Raw genomic sequence first — 17,170 nt, forward strand, 5'->3', positions numbered from 1 at the left:
GAAAACAGCAACCATTATGAGAATATATTCATCCATTTCTTATTGTCAGGAGCAACGGGGCAGAGACCTGTCTGATGATGTTTGAACATCAAGTCCTTGCGTGCAGGCAGGATGCACAGGGCCACCTTTGAAGGTCTGCTCAGCATCCTGGGACTCTGGCTTCTCCTGTGATGTGCCAGGTAAGGGCCAATTTGTCAACCAACTGAATTTTGTCCCTCTGACTAAGTAGATAGGGGTTGCTGCTAGGCAAAATTTAGTGCAGTGGTCCAGCTCTGCAACACCTTTATGTTTTCCTGAGCTATCCATGAAGGGGTGTGTTTGGTCTCTCTTAATGACATGAACGTGCCTGAGCTTCCCACTGGTATATGGGCATGCACTGACACACCCAGGTAGATGGAGGAAGCACTAATATCCTGCTCAGTGTCCAAACACAGTTCCCAGTATTGCACCATGACCAGACGAACTAAGCTGCCTCAAATTCATCACTTTTTCAGTTTAGCATACATCAGAGATCAGCAGTGATAAATTACCCAGATTTGGTGTAATGTACTGTCAAGCCACAGAAACGCAACAGAAGTGGGGTGACCTTCTTAATGTGACTGCTACTGGGAATCATGTAATATAATATACAGAAGGGACTGGGAAAGCTTGAGAACATTGTAGAGAGGTGTCCTTGAAAAACTGAAAGGCTGGTCACATAACATAATCACGGACATGGACACAGAGGCACCCTGGATTACCAGGCAGGCAGGGAGCTGGAGGATGCTAGCCTGAAAAAAGTAAGTTCCGAGTAGCTAAACTAATGGAATAATTCCTCAAGATGTTAATAAAGAGCTCCATTTATTCTCACTGGAGCCAGCCAGACACTAGAGGGAGGAATAATCTAGTGCTGCCAATGATTGCTATTTATTACACTTCTGCAATGCATTATGTTTTTCTTAAAGCTCATCTCATGAGGCTTGCAAAACCTTTCCAGTTAAACCCCTCGAGTTTTCACAGTTGGTAAAGAAAGCACACAAACACAAAGTTCAAGGACTCAAGAAGCAGAAAGTATATAAAAAAGATGCTGCACATCTATTATATCTTAGAATATATTCTGATTTTTACAGCCCAGACGAATTGTGGACCTGATTTCCAATTAATTAGGATTTATAGGGCAATTTGCTTTCCTAGCATTCAGCATATCATTACAAAAACGGTAAGATTTAAAGCTTTTTTATGTGCTTTTCATGAATGAAAGTATTTTTCTTGGTAACTAGAAAGGGCAGGTCAACACTGGGGTTCAGAAAGGAATTTTCCTTCTGTACAGAAACTGGTAACTTGCTAAAAATGTTACTTCCATATTCTTTAAGAAAAAAGCTATTTGAAAGTAGAAACCAAAGAAAAGCCCAACACAATAATATACTCTCAATGGCTGTATTACCAATCTTGCTCCTTTCACTACAGATAACTATGCTAAACATCCATTTATAGCAGGAAGGAAGCAATTTGGATATATGAAGGCAGGTTTTTGTGTGCACAGCTATTCACTACTCACTGATGAGAACATACTCAGTAACAGGAAATTGCTAAATAGAATTGAAAAGTTTTTATCTGAAGATAAGCAAGTAATTAATTAGATAGGTAATTGCTTAGATGTTTAACAGGTCAAATCTTGGAGCTTTGCTGAAGGTCTATCAATGGGAAAGTCTGAGTCACATTTTTTTTCTCAACTTAGACAAATTCTGCTTAAGTTAACAGGCCCAGTCCTGCCCTTCCAAACAGCAAAAAACCAAGCCTAAACTCAGCAGAAGAAAATGGATCAATATTCTTCACAGAAAGACTGTGGAAAGCTCATGGATAATCTCTGTTGTGAGTGCACTAAGAGCTTGGGATGTAAGTAGAAAACTGCTCCTCCACTAGCTCTTGTGGGTTTTACTGTCCCTCACAGCACCATGCTCTTAGTGGATGATTGGGCTGCCATCAATACAGGACCATCGGTGCTGCTGTCTACCCCCTCCAAAGAAGAGAGATAAAGTGACAATAACAGAGACAAATGTTTCTCACAGTCTTCCGAATGGCTTTTCATCAGAAAATTCACAGGTTTTCCAGGAATAGGCATGCACAGAGCATACAGTGGGAACCCCCTCCACTCAACTGCACTGTGATTTTCAGTGTGTGGTGTGCTTGCTTCTCTGTGCAGCACATACCATGGCAGCTCAGGCTCTGAGATGTATTAAAATATCTTTTCCTAGTTCTGAAGGCCTTCCGTATGGGGAAAAAAAGAAAAAGCATTTTAAGATTCCCTTCTGCTGTAGTGTGAAGGGTAACAAATACAAAGAAAATTTAGAGAAGTGAGTGGGAAGCCGTGCGTTAGTGTATGTAGGCAGGGCACAGAGGGAAGAGGAGAGGTAGGACTAGCTGAAGGGAAGCATGCCTATCTATCATTTACCCCCTGTGAAAGTATCTGAACCACCTCTAGGACATATGTTGGCAATGGGTGTGGGTTGTGTGATGGTGAGTGAGGGGGAGTTGTGTCAAGTTATGAGAAGATCGTACCTAAGAATTTCAACAGACACAGCAAAATGCAACATGAGTTACTGTTACTCCTAGGAGTAGTGTGCTCCCCTTCAGGCTTTCACACATCACGGGGAGAGCAAATACGTACAGCAGGTGGAAAGGGAGGAGAGAGCATCCTGGTAGCAGGATACACATGGGAAGCACAGTTGAGGAGGAACTACAAGAACCGACCCTTTCATCCCTGGCTGAGGTCTCGCCAGCCTCTGCAGCTCTTCCTCCAACAGGGAAGTACAACGATGATTTAACTTCTTCCCTATGCTGTGCCTTGATGCTCGTGCAATATGGTGGGGGTCTTCCCAGGCATCTCGGTGAGCACAAGGAAATGCTGCCACAAGCCTTTCTTCATGAGTACAAAACAGGAGCTAAGAGCAAGGGGGCAATGACTAATGATGACTGTATTAGCATTTCTGCAGCCTCTTTAGAGGCTCCGTAATTGCTGCACTAACTGTAATGAATCAATCCTCGTGACATCCCAATGTGCAGGACGTGAGTGTTATTATCCTTTTTTACCCAGAGCTGGAGGCACATTGATATCCGCAGCTGGGAAGAGGCCAGGCAGGGAGCAGTGGTGGTGGGGTGCCCAGCACTCCATCCTCAACCCCTGCTCCCGAGGACACAGCCTTCCTGTCATGGAGGCACAGCACACAGGTGTGGGGGCCAGACTCTCCCATCACCCTGCTCCCCTTTGGCAGAAAAAGGGGCACCACACCTGAGAGTTTTGCAGTGTCAGTCTTTCATTTTAATGCTTGACTGATCCTCCCCTTCCCTACGGGAACAATACAAGCCAGGCACTCGTTCCAGGTGCACCACTCATGCTCTTTTTCGACCTCAGAAACACCGAGCAGCCAAATCATACCTTAGAGTGCTCCTGAACTATAATTAACCTTAGTGTATCATTTTATGGAAGAGAAAGCTGTGAAATTTGTCTGAATTCAAAAGAAATTGGAAGAACAGTGGCAAGATAATGCAGCTTGATTAATTCATGGCAGAGGTTATCATCCCATTGTGTTGGGTAGGAGGCTGACATTTAAAACTTTGTATGTACTTTGTTAGGGGGGAGAAAAAAGCCTCCATAGCTTGGATTTTAAACACTAGAGACTTGTAAACAACCCACTGCAGAATCCGGTACTGACGACCCAGATCCCAATTGCATAGTATTCCCAAGTACTTTCAGAGAAACAGTCAACAATAATGTTTCCGTGCCTTATTCCTGTTAAGTCTCATGCCTTAGGGGAAAAAACCCCAGCCCTGATTTTGAGTATAGTGCATACCTCCCCACGGAGAGGGATGCCCTCCCAATGGGTATCTCAGGCCTGTACTGGGGGCAGTGGGTAGCTCAGTGAGCAGGGCAGGGGATTTACATTCATCTCAGATCTAACCTGGATCAGATCTAACCTTCCCATTCTGGCTGGTTTCCGTGCTGCCCATGGTAGAAACACTGAGGGATTAATTGTGCAATATAAGATAGCACAATAAAAACTGTAACATTCAATTTAGAAGCAAACTTTTACCTGGTTTTGGCTACAAAAAAGAGTAATTTGACTTTTCCTCTCTTGAAATATAAATATTCTATTTATTAGAAGGGATTAATTTTTAAAATAAACATTAATAATTGACAATATTGTCAATATTGACAAAACAGGCTTGCAAATAAGCATCAAGAAGTTCTAAAATCAGTGTTTTAAGTATTGCGTTACATGTCAATTTTATTTCATCTCCTTCTTTAAAAATAGTCCTTAAAAATAAAAATTCTTCTTCTGTGTATTATTTATTATTTTCTATTACATACATCATTTAAAGGAGGTGCATAAAACACATGATCTGAAAACATAATCAAAAGATGAAGAATCTCTGCAACATCAAGATCAAACTACAACCGTGTTTTTAAAGAGACAGCTGTTCAGGTGATTCATTGTGTGTATGAACTTCAGATGGATTACTTCATTATTCTTGGGGCTGATGCCCTTAAGGGAACTAGTTACATTAAAGAACAAGCTACCATTATGTGGACATACTGATTCCAACAGGGGAAGGAAATATAGTCATAACATGCAATTTCAGTAGAAAATGAGGGTTTGTCTATCTTCTGCCAGAGGCAAAACACTCAGGCAGATACCACAGTCATCACAGAGATATAATGAATCTGATTAACTTCTCTGGAGAAGGGACAATTAGAACTGATAGGATAAAGCCTCCTTGGCATTCACGTGTGTTTGCACAGGGATCAGTGTGCAAGGGCTGCCTGACTGCTGGTCGATGGCAAGGGCACCTCGGTTGCCAGGCTGCAGTCGTGAGCCACCGTGGCAACTTCCATCTGGAGAAATGGAGCAGGGAGCAAACCCAGTTGCCCGTGAAATCACTCCAAAGATAGCTTGAAGCGTGACTGAGTGCAGCTAACCACCATGTGTACATCGGCAGCAAAGGAGCACCGAAATGAAGGAAGATATAGCCATTTTCCAACACAAGCTGCATGCCTCCTCGGGGAGAAAAGGATGCAAAGAGAAGGATCCAGGAGTGCTAGGAACAGACCAGCTCTAGTCGGGACTAGAAACTGTGGGATAAAAGGACTATGAAAGACTCACAAGGATGATATTAGCAACAGGATTAGTGGAAAAGGTTAATAATTAAATCACCACTGATGAAAATCTTAGCAGAAGAGTGTGTTAGGATCAGGGCTATAAATAAATGAAAGCAGAAGAGAATGCTCCACACTCATTATTTTCAAAGGTGTGAAATCCATTAACAAAGGAAATAAAATAAGCAGTGGGAAGGTGGAAATATAGAAATAGTTGATAGTCAGAAGGTCATTCTGTCACTGTGTGAAGGGACAGTGACTCTAGATGTGGTATTCTTCATGCAAATCTTGGCTCTTTTAATGGAGAAAGGATGCTTAGCTAAGTACTGAGGATTATTAGGAATATTAAGGAATCACTTGAAAAAGAAAGGAAAGGAAAGAGAAAGGAACAACAGAAATAGGACATAGTGCTGACATTCATTCCAGCCACTGTCAGTCTAACGTCTTCTTTGAATAAGGCATCATTCACTCCCTCTCAATTCAAATTTGTTCATCACAGGTAAACAGCAATTAATTTGTGCCCCAAATCAAACGATCTCTAAGCAGGGGGCGGGAAAGTAATAGACAGAGAGTTACTGCTCTGCCAGAAATGACATTCTACCCAACAGTAAGTGACTGAACAACTGCACTGGCACAGCCTGACTCACTAGCATTTCAAACAAGTCTGAGCAACAAATCTCTGCCAAAGCCCTGTTGTCTCACAGCTCTTACAGCCACATGACTGAGATGAGTCCAACAGATCCTGCACCAGTCTGAGATCCATGGCTAGACAACTAAGCCATGGATCCCTGGATTGGACCCTATTGACTAGACAGTGCCAACGTTTCTGAGATTTCCATCTCTGACTGCAACTTCAAGAGGATGGTTCAATGACATGTTGGCTACATCCAACTACGCTAGAATAAGGAAAAAAATACCTTTTCAAAGTCAGAAATTGCAGAAATTGCACCCCCTCCCCAATTCTGGCTTTTATAGAGATAATTTCTATCACTGTCACAAGTATAAATATTATGAGATGAAGTCATGACTCGGTGTCATCATTGACACCACTTCACCCAGAGTAGTTGTAAGCTTCTGTATTATATATGTATGCTTGGTTTTGAGATTTATGCAAAGTTCAGAACCAATTATTTCTGTAAATGTGATAAAAGCAAAGTAGCAGTTTTAAGTTTTGTAAAACAAAGAGTAAAAGTAATAAATGAAGTAAGAAACTTGTATTATTTTTCATTCTGGTATGTTTTCCAATTTTTGTTATGCAGACAGGAATAAATATTGTTACAAGAGAGTTTTAATAAACATCTATATTACCCATTTTGATGTGATAAAGTAATAAATAATAACTATGAACATTTTTAGGACTAGCCCAAGGAGGACTACCTTCCAAAAGGAGTTTTTCAAGGTTTCCTTTCAAGTGTAGAGTAATGAAGGCTTAGCACAGATTTGCAATAGCAATTGTCAGATATAAAACAGGAGAGATTTATATACTAGTTCTGAAAGCTCCTGAGCTTGCCTTCAGCATGATACATCACTGTCACAGTGCAGAGCTACACAGACACAACCCAAGCATGGCTGCCACCCTGATGTCACTTAAATGAAGGGAAAGATTTGGGTGCTCTGGATGGGGCTGCTGGCATTCAGGGATGACAAAACCAGTTAGTGCTTTTTGCAGTCCCTGGGCTTGCTGCAGGCAAAGCTGCTGGACAGCTGGGGTTCAGGCTGGTCAGGTAGAACAGCCCTTCTGGAGGAGAATGGGAAATTGCCATGCAACTCAGCTACTGATGCAACCACAGAAATCTCTCACAGGAACTCAGCAGCTGCTGCAAAGGTGCTTTCAACAGAAATATTTTTTTCCACACCAGGAAATAACACAAGCAGTGATTGTATGATGGTTCTCTATCTTTGTGGTGTACAATAAAAAAGAAAGCAGGCACAATGTAAGAAAGTCTTTAAGAATATTCCCTAATTTCTCCCCTCCTGAGAAAATCTATAACTTCATTAGGAGGAGAGAAGATTTTAAAAAGTCAGTTCTTTTCAGATAAACTTTCATTCACATGTGTCACTGGGAACAGAGTGGTATTTGATGCCCTGCTTCAGCATCTTGGGTACCAGGGGCCATACCCTTTCTTCGCCGACCCTGCCCCCAACCTTCACTCCATACTGCACCCAAGCCAGCAGAGAATTACTAAAATAAGTTGAAAGTTACTCCCTCTTAGCAGTAATACAAACACAAGAAAATACATGAAACAAATGACTAGGCATCAACGCGACTTAGATATTAATAGTATCTTTTATTTGTAAGGGCAGAACAATTACTCGCTTTCATGTCTCTCTCACACCCTAACATGATGCAAATTAACAGAAGATCCCAAAGCATGTCTGCAAAAACTGTCTTGTAATATCACATTAAAACTAAAGCAAAATACACTATTTTAACTTTTTCCATGTTAATCCAAGAGGGATCCAGCATTTCACAGTGAAAGTATATTGCACTTCTAGCTGATCAGAACAGAAAGTTATTATGAATAATTAATTTAATTATTGTTCCCTGTTTGCTTGTCTTGTTATGTTGGACATTAAGGACTCCAGACTGAATTTTGTGCAAACACATATCTCTTTTTATGCCTGTGAATTTTCTGCATGGCAGATTTAATACATCAGCTGAGCTCCCCTTAGCAAACTAAACCAGATAGTACAAGATCACATACCAAGAGTTAAGCACAGTATGGCTGGCAGCGGTTGGAACATAATTTCAAAATGCTAGCAATGAAATAACATTTAAAATACATGAAAGAATTGCGCAACACTCCTGTGGGTGGGATATCTATATTTACTATTCAACAGCAGGCCTTCAGGAATAATTTGGTCCTGATGAGAATTTTATTTTTATATTTAAAAAATAAGTCAAGAAAAGGAAGTAAGAACAGTGATAGTGGGTATATTCAATAGCCTGAGAAAGACGGAGAATCTTAGATAGGTCTGGAGGGGTCTTCATGAGGTCATCTGGTCCCTCCTCTGACCCTAAAGCAGGATCAACAATACCTAAATTTGTCCTGACAGACATTTTCTACCCTTTTCTTGAAAATGTCCAGTGAAGTGATTTCTCTTGGCAATCCACTCCTGCGCTTAACTATCATTACCATTAGGAAAATTTTCCTAACATATAGCTTGTGTATGTCCTTGTAGTCTCAGGCAGCATTTCTTCTCTTGTCCCCACTGGACATTATTAACTTCCTTTCTGAGGCAGCCTTTTAAGGGCAGAAGTAGGGCTAAAAATAAACAAGACCAGTTTTGCACACAAACATGTAAGTTGGCCATGTAAAAATTATACCCTGATAGAGATGGCTGAAAAACACATCTTGGTTCATGATTATAATTGTGTTTCTTAAAGCAAGCCTTAGAAATGCCCATTTAACCCACAAAGTACAGTGACAGAGCTTGCTTTTTAAAACAGACAATGGGATAGACTTGAATTCACTAAGATCATTTGCTCTAAAATGAATAAGAGAAGCTAAAAAGTTGGAAGTCCTCATTTTCATTTGTAGCTACGTCTAACATAAAGCTAAATCTTGTGCAAAGTTAAGCCAGATGACTAGATGCAGGACAAGGATTTTAATTTCTGCAAGTAAGGCAATTATCTAAATGAGGTTGCAGTTTTTCTTTAACAAATTATCGACTTCCAAAACTCTGCTTCAGTATTAACAAAAGATCAAACTTTGACTAGCAAAATTAAATGCTTTTTTCTTTTGGCCCATGTTTATTCTCATGTAAGTTAATTGTAACTGTTTCATTGCCTCAAATTTCAGCAAGTAAAGGTAAAAGTAGAAGTGGGGCAACAACTGTAGTATAGGTCACAGATTACAACAAAGTTCTGACTTCTTATCTTAGAGAAACAAGAAATAACATTATTTATACAAATGTGACAATACTGACGTAACAGGGCATAAGGGCATATGGAGCTAGGTGTGGATTGACACAAGGATAAGTTTTATGATGGGATAAGCAACGTCTGCTAGCAGTGAGGCTGTAATAGCTAGGGCATCTCTGTTTCATTGCAAGATAAATTGGTGAGGATCATCACAGAAGCAGAGAGGAGGAGTGCCCACTCTACCTATGTACTATGCAGTGAACTGTAGGAATGCCCTGTCTCCATGGAGGATTGTACAGCGGGATGAGTGGGTTCATTTCTGTGCTGTAAAGGCATACCTACCTCTGTGTGAGGGGACTGGGAAAGGAAGCTGCCATGGGGCAAAAGCTTTCTCACATGCTCATCAGTGATATTAAGCATTAACTGACTGAACATGCTTTATATATCCACCAGCGGAAAGTTGCAACTAGTCGTTAAAAGCTCCAAGCTCTAAGTTCCTTCAATAAATCAATATCCTCTGCTCCTTAAATATCACGTACACAAAATATATGTCAGCTGCTATAAGGAAACTATTGGCTCCAAATGTATGCCCACCTAGTACCTCAAAATAAATATATTTTTTATTGTCTTGCCTTTCAAATTTTCTTCTTATAAATTATTCACTGAATTTAATCATACCTGACACACGAGCCTGAAAAGTGAGAAACCTGTCCAACAGCTTCTCCCTAGCTTTCAGAGAGAAGAGAGAAGGGATTGCAATAATATGAATAAGAAGGTAAGTAATATATCATGCATCAGTGACTGCAGGCTGGGAAAGTTACTACCTAGGCCAACAATAGTTTCAGAATACTATTCCTTCGGCTGCTCATGGAGATGATCGAGTCTCTTCCATGGGAAATAAAAAAACCTCGCCCTTCAAGCAAACAAACAAAACACACCTCAAGGAAAATGGAAACAATTCTTTCACTAGCTAAAGGTTTGATAAAAATGACAGACTGCAACACAAAACAATGAAAAAACTATACCGGAAACATACTGTAAAACACTAATAAAAGATTAATCAGACTTATTCCTTTTGTACTAATTAGGAAAGTCATTGTTCCCTAATTGGAAATCACTCAACAAAAAAGAAAATTAACAAGCTTCCCTGCATGTGTCTAAAAATATCCACCATAAGGAAGATGAGGTATTGCATCACCCTTATATTTTCCCTCTCCCTTCCCCCCATCTGTGACCTGCGCCAGTGAAGCTAATGGGACATTTTAGCAGAATGAGGACAACACCTCCATTTTAAAAAAGTATGCTTTTGTTTATACGACATCTTTTTCTGGGGATATTTTGGAGCATGTTATAGTAATATAAAACCACCTTAAAGTAAATAGGACCTCATTCCTAAGACCAAGATGGTTTTCATACCTAAGGATGTATGCTACACTGTATGAAGTGCAGTGTAAGGACATCAGCTTCAGTTTGCTCAAACACCAGAACAGCCTAGCCAGTGTGTCAGGCTACAATTATTCTTACAACCCCTCTCATTTCCCTCAGTACAGACACTTCCCAAGAGCAGTTTTTTAGAAAAGCTGAGAAAGCGGGAGAACCATCTCCAGAGTTTATATTGTTCCATTGTTTTCTGAGAGCTACATATTTCAGTTTGAGAAGCCATGAAGATATTTATGTACACAAATGTATGTGTTGTATCATTATAGGAAAATCAAAGCTGTAATGACCTTCAGCTTTGCACCTAACATTTAACAACATCCTTGCCATGCGACATTTACTTTGATGTCTTTAGTGTAAAAAGCTTCTGGACTTCTGCTCATCCTTTCACTCACATCAGTCCTAGCATCATGTTTGAAACCAGACATTATGCAATTTCACCATGAATTCACCCAGTGAGGATGATGCACTTTACCCTCCCATCAGTCTATATGGATCTGCCCATGAGTGCATATAACCTTCCTCTTGATCACCACAAATTACTACCACTGGGAGCTTTGCAGATTATAAAACCATTTTGACTGTAATTTCCTGAATTTTACAACGATCAGGGGACTTTCTATCTGAAATATCTTACACTATGCAACAATGGGGTGGCTGGATTGTTTTTGCAAGTCATCCTAGCAGAGTTGGTCCTCAAACTCTGTCAAGATTTGATTTGTAACATAGGTTGACCCTAGCTTGAAGGCTTGTCCTCCAGGAACTGACCTGATCAATTCTCAGACGGGTGATGAAAAGTTGGAATTCAGGATGTATAAATCAGATCTACCTCTTTCTTCTTGCTTTTGTCACTGTTGTTAAATTTGCTACCAGATTCTGCCTCTTAATTGATCTTGATTGTTTACTGTGATTTTATAGGATATTAAGAAAAATGGCACAGAGGTTTTCAAAACAATTTCATTTTCAGATTCCCATAAACATACAAGTGGAAAGTACTTAAGCTATTTGTATTTGCACATTAAAAATGCAAGCCTGGGTGTACACAAATAACATGCACTTATTTTGAGATATCATTTTTGGAATGTCTCTGATAAACTTTAAAGTTAGGAATTGGTTGGTTTATTCTAAGTATCACTCATCTATGCAGTAAATCACAGGAATAGATGCAGGTATGATGCAAGTTACTCAGATGAATTCTTTACCATGAAATAAAAAGGAGAAAAGCCTAATGCTTTTTGCTTATATGCTCACATACTCTTTTCATCATCAGCAGTGCAACTTGGTGGTCATTGAAAAATGTGATGCTTATAATTTTGTTTCTTTAAGTCACAGCTGACTGGAAAAACATGACATGTCTATTAAAACACCTTGAAAGTTAAGATTTGTTAAGAAAAAAATAATTTCTGTTCTTCCTTCTGTCCTTTTTACATGAGTTCTACAAATGCATCTCCAAAGCATCAAGATCGTTGAAACTGTCAATACCTTGGTGATCAGAGAGTACAACTTGTCTCAGAAAAGAGTTTGTATGATCAAACAGGAGTTCAAAGGAACAATTATATAACTGTATATAACATGTAAAATGTCCACAAATGGACTACCATTAAGTACTATACTATATTAGAAAAAATAATAAAAAAAAGAAGTGCAGAAGACTCAAGTGGCTGAAGTCCCCACTGTAGCAGCAATATTGGGTTAGGAAGCAGAATCTGAACCCATATTTTAAGCAGTGAGTATGCGTGCAATGGAGAAGAGGAAGGGGGCTGAATAAAGTAGAAAAACTATGGTAACAGGGATCCATCTCTTAGACCTCTTGTCCTCAACAGAGTTTTCCAGTCCCTTCCATATTCCTCACCTTTTAGGCTGGGAAAGTGCTGCCATCAACTTATACCTTTTGCTGGCTCACCAGCTACTTGCGATCCTTCAAGAGATCACAAGGGATGGCAGCAGATCTTTCTCTGCATTATCCAGCTACAGATCTACATAAATTTTGCTGGAACTTCATATCTTTCAGACTTCAGTCTCTCTAGGAAACTTGGTTAAAGTTGGCCAATGGATTCAAAAGCTACTGGGAGGTGGAGGTGACAAGGTTGTATGTGGACAGACAATGTAATTCTGTACTTTTTTCCCAAAGAAACCAGACCAAACATAAACAAGGTACATATAGATAGTGAAGAAATATGTCCTGAAACAAGCTCAACTGTAATAGAAATGTCAGTTATCTGTTGCCTGCACCTTCTTTAGAAGTTAGCTAACCAGTTCATTTTCCATCTGCTTACAAGTGCAAGATAAACTTTTGCCACTTTTCAGGAATGGGCAAGAAAATGTCACTTTTTTTCAGCTGGATCAGTTTATCTAGACTGGAAGATTAAACACCAAGAGGATACTGCCAGTAAAGACAGAGAGAAAAAGCTGCTTGCTTCCTGGTAGGATAATGAGAGCGCAGCAGCGGAGGTGTGTATTTCAAGATCACAGCAAGCTGTGCTTTATTCAGAATGGTACCACAGCATTTGACACATGTGCTGTAACCACATGGAAACCATGGCATGGGAGGAATATTGTAGGAGGGAGATTGTAAGGTATAGCCAGAAAAAAACCAGCAAAACCAGGAAAATAAATTTGTATTACGTAAAGGAGATATGACACGGTTGTGCTGTTCAAAAGTTATCCCTTATATAAAAAGAAACATTGGTAATAATGAAAACCCTTTCTTAGAAGAGTAGGCACATGAGCAATGGTAGGTAGGTAGGTGGGAGGAACAGCGTGGGTTGTGAGACCAATATTAGACTTAAAGTACTCAGAGAGGAAAAGTCCCACAAGATGAAAAATCCCTGCAAAAACAACAGTGGAAGCAAAAGGGAACATGTTTTTAAGTTGTTTGCTTTGCCAAAGATGAAAGTGAAGCCAACTAGAGCCTGCATACAGAAAACAGAGAGTAGCAGAAAGAAGTGCAGAAGATCTGTGACAATTACCATTGTAGAAACACTGCTTTCACAAGGTGTCTTGTTCTTTATTGATGGAAAAAACATAATTAAAGGAGTGATATACACTCAGCTTTAAGGTGTTAATAATGTCCTGAAAGGTCAGCTAGAAAGTCAACCAGTGTCAGTAAAAGGCTGCCTGCTGACTAGAGTGGTTTTTGGCTCATCTCCATAAAGCTCTTATTCAGGTGCGAATTGAACTCAAGTCAACAGTAAGCCAAGGAAATAACTTGTTATCATGCATTATACAATTGCTTGATGACCTATATTCAGTGAGTTAGAGGCCCTAATTTAGTCCCTGGCCGTCATGCCAGCAAAACTATCACAACTCTCAGACTAATCAGGGTAGCCCTGTCATGAACAAGCAATGTCATGGTCAAGGTCAAGTCATGCTACTAAGAAAGTATGAAGCAGTCTTCAAAAAAGACCTAGCTTAACAAAAGACTTCAATTCGCAGAGCAAGCACTTGGCTAGGTCTCGTCTCTCCCCCCCCCCGCAAATGATCATGTTCAACAGAAAGGAATAAAAGCAATGCATAATTAGGTATTATACAATTTGTCTCTGAAAGTGGAAAGGTTTCCCAGGAAGAGATATTTCTATGAAGTACCATCATAGATTAAAAAAAAAATAATTCTACTTCATCCCAATTTATGCTGAGAAGTCAGTGAAAAAGAAAAGTTATTTCATATTTTGTCCTCTTTTTTATTTTACTACCATTTACCATTTTCCCTTTCTTTCTTCTATCCCGTGATTTACATCCTACTTCTGCATAGGTCCTAAACTTACATGAATTTTACAGAGTGCAATTTAAAATTAAGCACATTCCTAAAAGCTTTCCTGAATAGGAAGGGATTAAAAAACACATGTGAAATGAAGTATTTGTACAAGCACTTTGCTGAATTACAATGACTTCAAAGCTAAACCCAAAAGCTTCTGCTGCCTAGGCTCCTCTGATCTAACATCCTCTGTGCGTGAACAGTGACATGCAGGACTTTTTATTTTTAATAATTCTGTATTCTTTTGCAAATGTCCTATCCACAGAGAACAGAAATGACCAAGAGCAGATACACTCACTGTGATGCATTGTACTACAAATATATATTATGGAACTATGGAACACATGTTTCTTAAGTCTCAAAGAGGATAAGCTCCATGCCCAATGGTGTGTCTGTGCATAAAGCATGGCTTTATGGAGTTTGCGGTGGTATGTAACATTTATGTTCACCTTGCAGAGGTTGCACTAACTGATCTCAGAGGAGGAGTTTTGGCTCAGGAAAGGATGTGGTAAAGTCTGCTGGATGATGAGAGGAATCACTGGATTCCTTGAGCAAGCGCCAGCTAGCTTGTGAAAATCCCTGCAGAAAATGAGACTGCTTTCTCCTTTGGACAGTAATGGAAAGACGGAACAGAAGCAATTCCTGGCTTCCCCTGAGACAAAGTCAGGCAGGCTGCTATGGGGAGCTGCAATAAGCATGTCTTTTTCTTCTGGTCTATTCATCACTGATGTCAAGAGCATGACATTCTTAACAAGGATCAAACGCTTTTCTCTACAATCTATTTCTCAGATGAGGTCTCTGGGAAAAAATGGGGTAGAGGAGGACAAGGAAGGAGAGGAAATTAATGAGGGAAATGCAAAAGGAGTCTTCTGTCACTAATCACGGATACTAGAAGAGATACAGCTCTTTTTTTTTTCCATTTTAAAGCTACAGCCTTAGGCAAGTTATACTAAAATTAGGTTATTTCTGGTTCAGTGAACTATGATTCACTATTATAGCTACAGATTTTGCAGAAGACAGACAGAAACAATTGTTGATTTAAATCCACACTATTTTCTTTTATGGATATAATTTATTTTCTTGCTTTAGGGGATCTCTCCATTTCAGAATAATTTAAAATAGAACACTAATACCAAAATTATCCATTTGTGCAATTTTCAAGAGAATTTGGTGGCTCTTTTAAAAGGCTCAAATAAAAGAAAAAACACAAAGTGACATTAAAAAAACATAAATTCATCATTCCTCTTGACTAAAGCTTTTATAAACAATTAAAAAAATCAGTTTTGGTTATATTTCTTCACAAAATACAGTGCAATTCTGAGTGAACTAAAGAGTGGAAACCATGGATTTGTCTATTTTCAGACAGTCATTGTTCTTTTTAATTAAATGTCAGGTGCTCTCTGATGGGCTGCAAAGACTAGCTTAGGGCTAATTTCACATGTTGAGTATATATAAATAGACAATTATGCAAAGTTTTCGCAGGCCAAAGCTATAATTCAGCAAAGTACTTAAAGAATAGGCCTATTGTACATACCTGAATACTCACTTAACACTAACAGGTTGAAATACTTTGCAAATTCGAAGCACAAGTAGTAGGGTCCTTTTACAGAATAATATTGAAATACATTCCCAAATCTACTCTTGTTCAGAAAAAAAAAAAAAATCAAAAATAAGCATGACTGAACACACTTGTTTAAATACCTTCCTTAACTGGCACCTAGAAGTAAAGAGTAGAAACAAATAGGAACAGAAAATGTATGTCTTAATGGAGAGCTCTATATGATGTAGTAAAACACAGACTTACTTGAGAGTGGTGAGCTCTGTAAGGGATGGCTGGGTGGCCTTGAGATAGCTCTCTCTCCGTGCAGCAATCTTTGGAGATGGCTTTGGACTTGAGTCTGAGTCTCCACTGTCATCATCCCCCATGGCTTTGATGTAACTGCCACTACGCATTCGTCGGCAGGGGATCTCATCATCTTTCCCTCGTGGAGTGTATCCAGTCCATTCATCTTGAGGAACCTTAAGTGATAAACACAATTCTCTTATCAGTACACTCTTCCCTGATATAGTTGCACAGCAAGATTTGACCATGTTAAACCACAACAGAGCAATAACAAGAACTCTCATGGCCAAGGGCCCATCCTCAATCCCATTTGACCATGGCCTGCTGTCTGCAGTGGAGGGCCACTTCTCCCTTTGCATAGTCACAAGCACCTCTGGAGTATGTTATTTTCCACTACTTATCTGGGAAGATTCTAGCAAACCTGTTGACATAGGAGCCTCAGTTAGGTCTAATATTGGGCTGGATAAATCTTTTTATTTGGTGGTTTTCATTCAAAAAATTTACAAACCAGATCAGGTATTTTTTGGTTCAGCTCAACCTATTGAACACCTTCGGGGAGTCACAAAAGATAAAATATGAATCCCTATATCACAATCTTTTCAGACAGAGCGTGCATAGCTACACTCACCAGGATGATTTTGGTTCAAGATACATTTCAAATTAGTAGAGCTATGTATTAATCATCACAAAAGTAGGCTTGCAAGTATGAAATTATACTACTATTGCTTCTATAGCATAGTTAGTGCGACTAAACACCCATCAACTTGCAGGGATCCTCCTTTTGAGTTATGCTAGTCTGAGTGTCTGAGTCATACAACTCTTTATTCCCTTCTTTTTCTTCTTCTTCTTATTGATGTACATTATTCCTCTTGTTCTGAAGTAAGTGCTGTCCATTCTTTGCATTGGAAATCTGGAACACTGGGGCTGTGCATTCACAAGATTTTGGGACATAGCAGAGGACAGTCCAACTGCATGGTGCTCTTGTCCACCCATCCTCTCCGTTCCTCTGCTCCTGGGGCTTCTAACCATTGTAAACCAACACCCTTCTCTTTTCTGTGACAACAGAAACAACATGCAGTGGAACAGGGTCCTTGAAGGAGTTATCCTTAAGTTATTTTGCAGAAGCTCCAGTTTTAT

General features: G+C 39.6%; 1 protein-coding gene across 4 annotated transcripts in view; it reads right to left on the reverse strand.

The window, feature by feature from the left end:
• The window catches only part of DLGAP1 (DLG associated protein 1), a 434,783-nt gene that overhangs the window by 112,493 nt on the left and 305,120 nt on the right, over positions 1 to 17,170 (reverse strand). For all 4 annotated transcript variants that reach the window (XM_074821449.1, XM_074821461.1, XM_074821455.1 and 1 more), the window contains one exon: positions 15,995 to 16,209. In XM_074821449.1, coding sequence (XP_074677550.1) covers positions 15,995 to 16,209 — 215 coding nt within the window. The remainder of the gene's footprint in view (positions 1 to 15,994; positions 16,210 to 17,170) is intronic.

Source organism: Strix aluco, chromosome 1, assembly GCF_031877795.1.
Source record: "Strix aluco isolate bStrAlu1 chromosome 1, bStrAlu1.hap1, whole genome shotgun sequence".
NCBI lineage: Eukaryota > Metazoa > Chordata > Aves > Strigiformes > Strigidae > Strix > Strix aluco.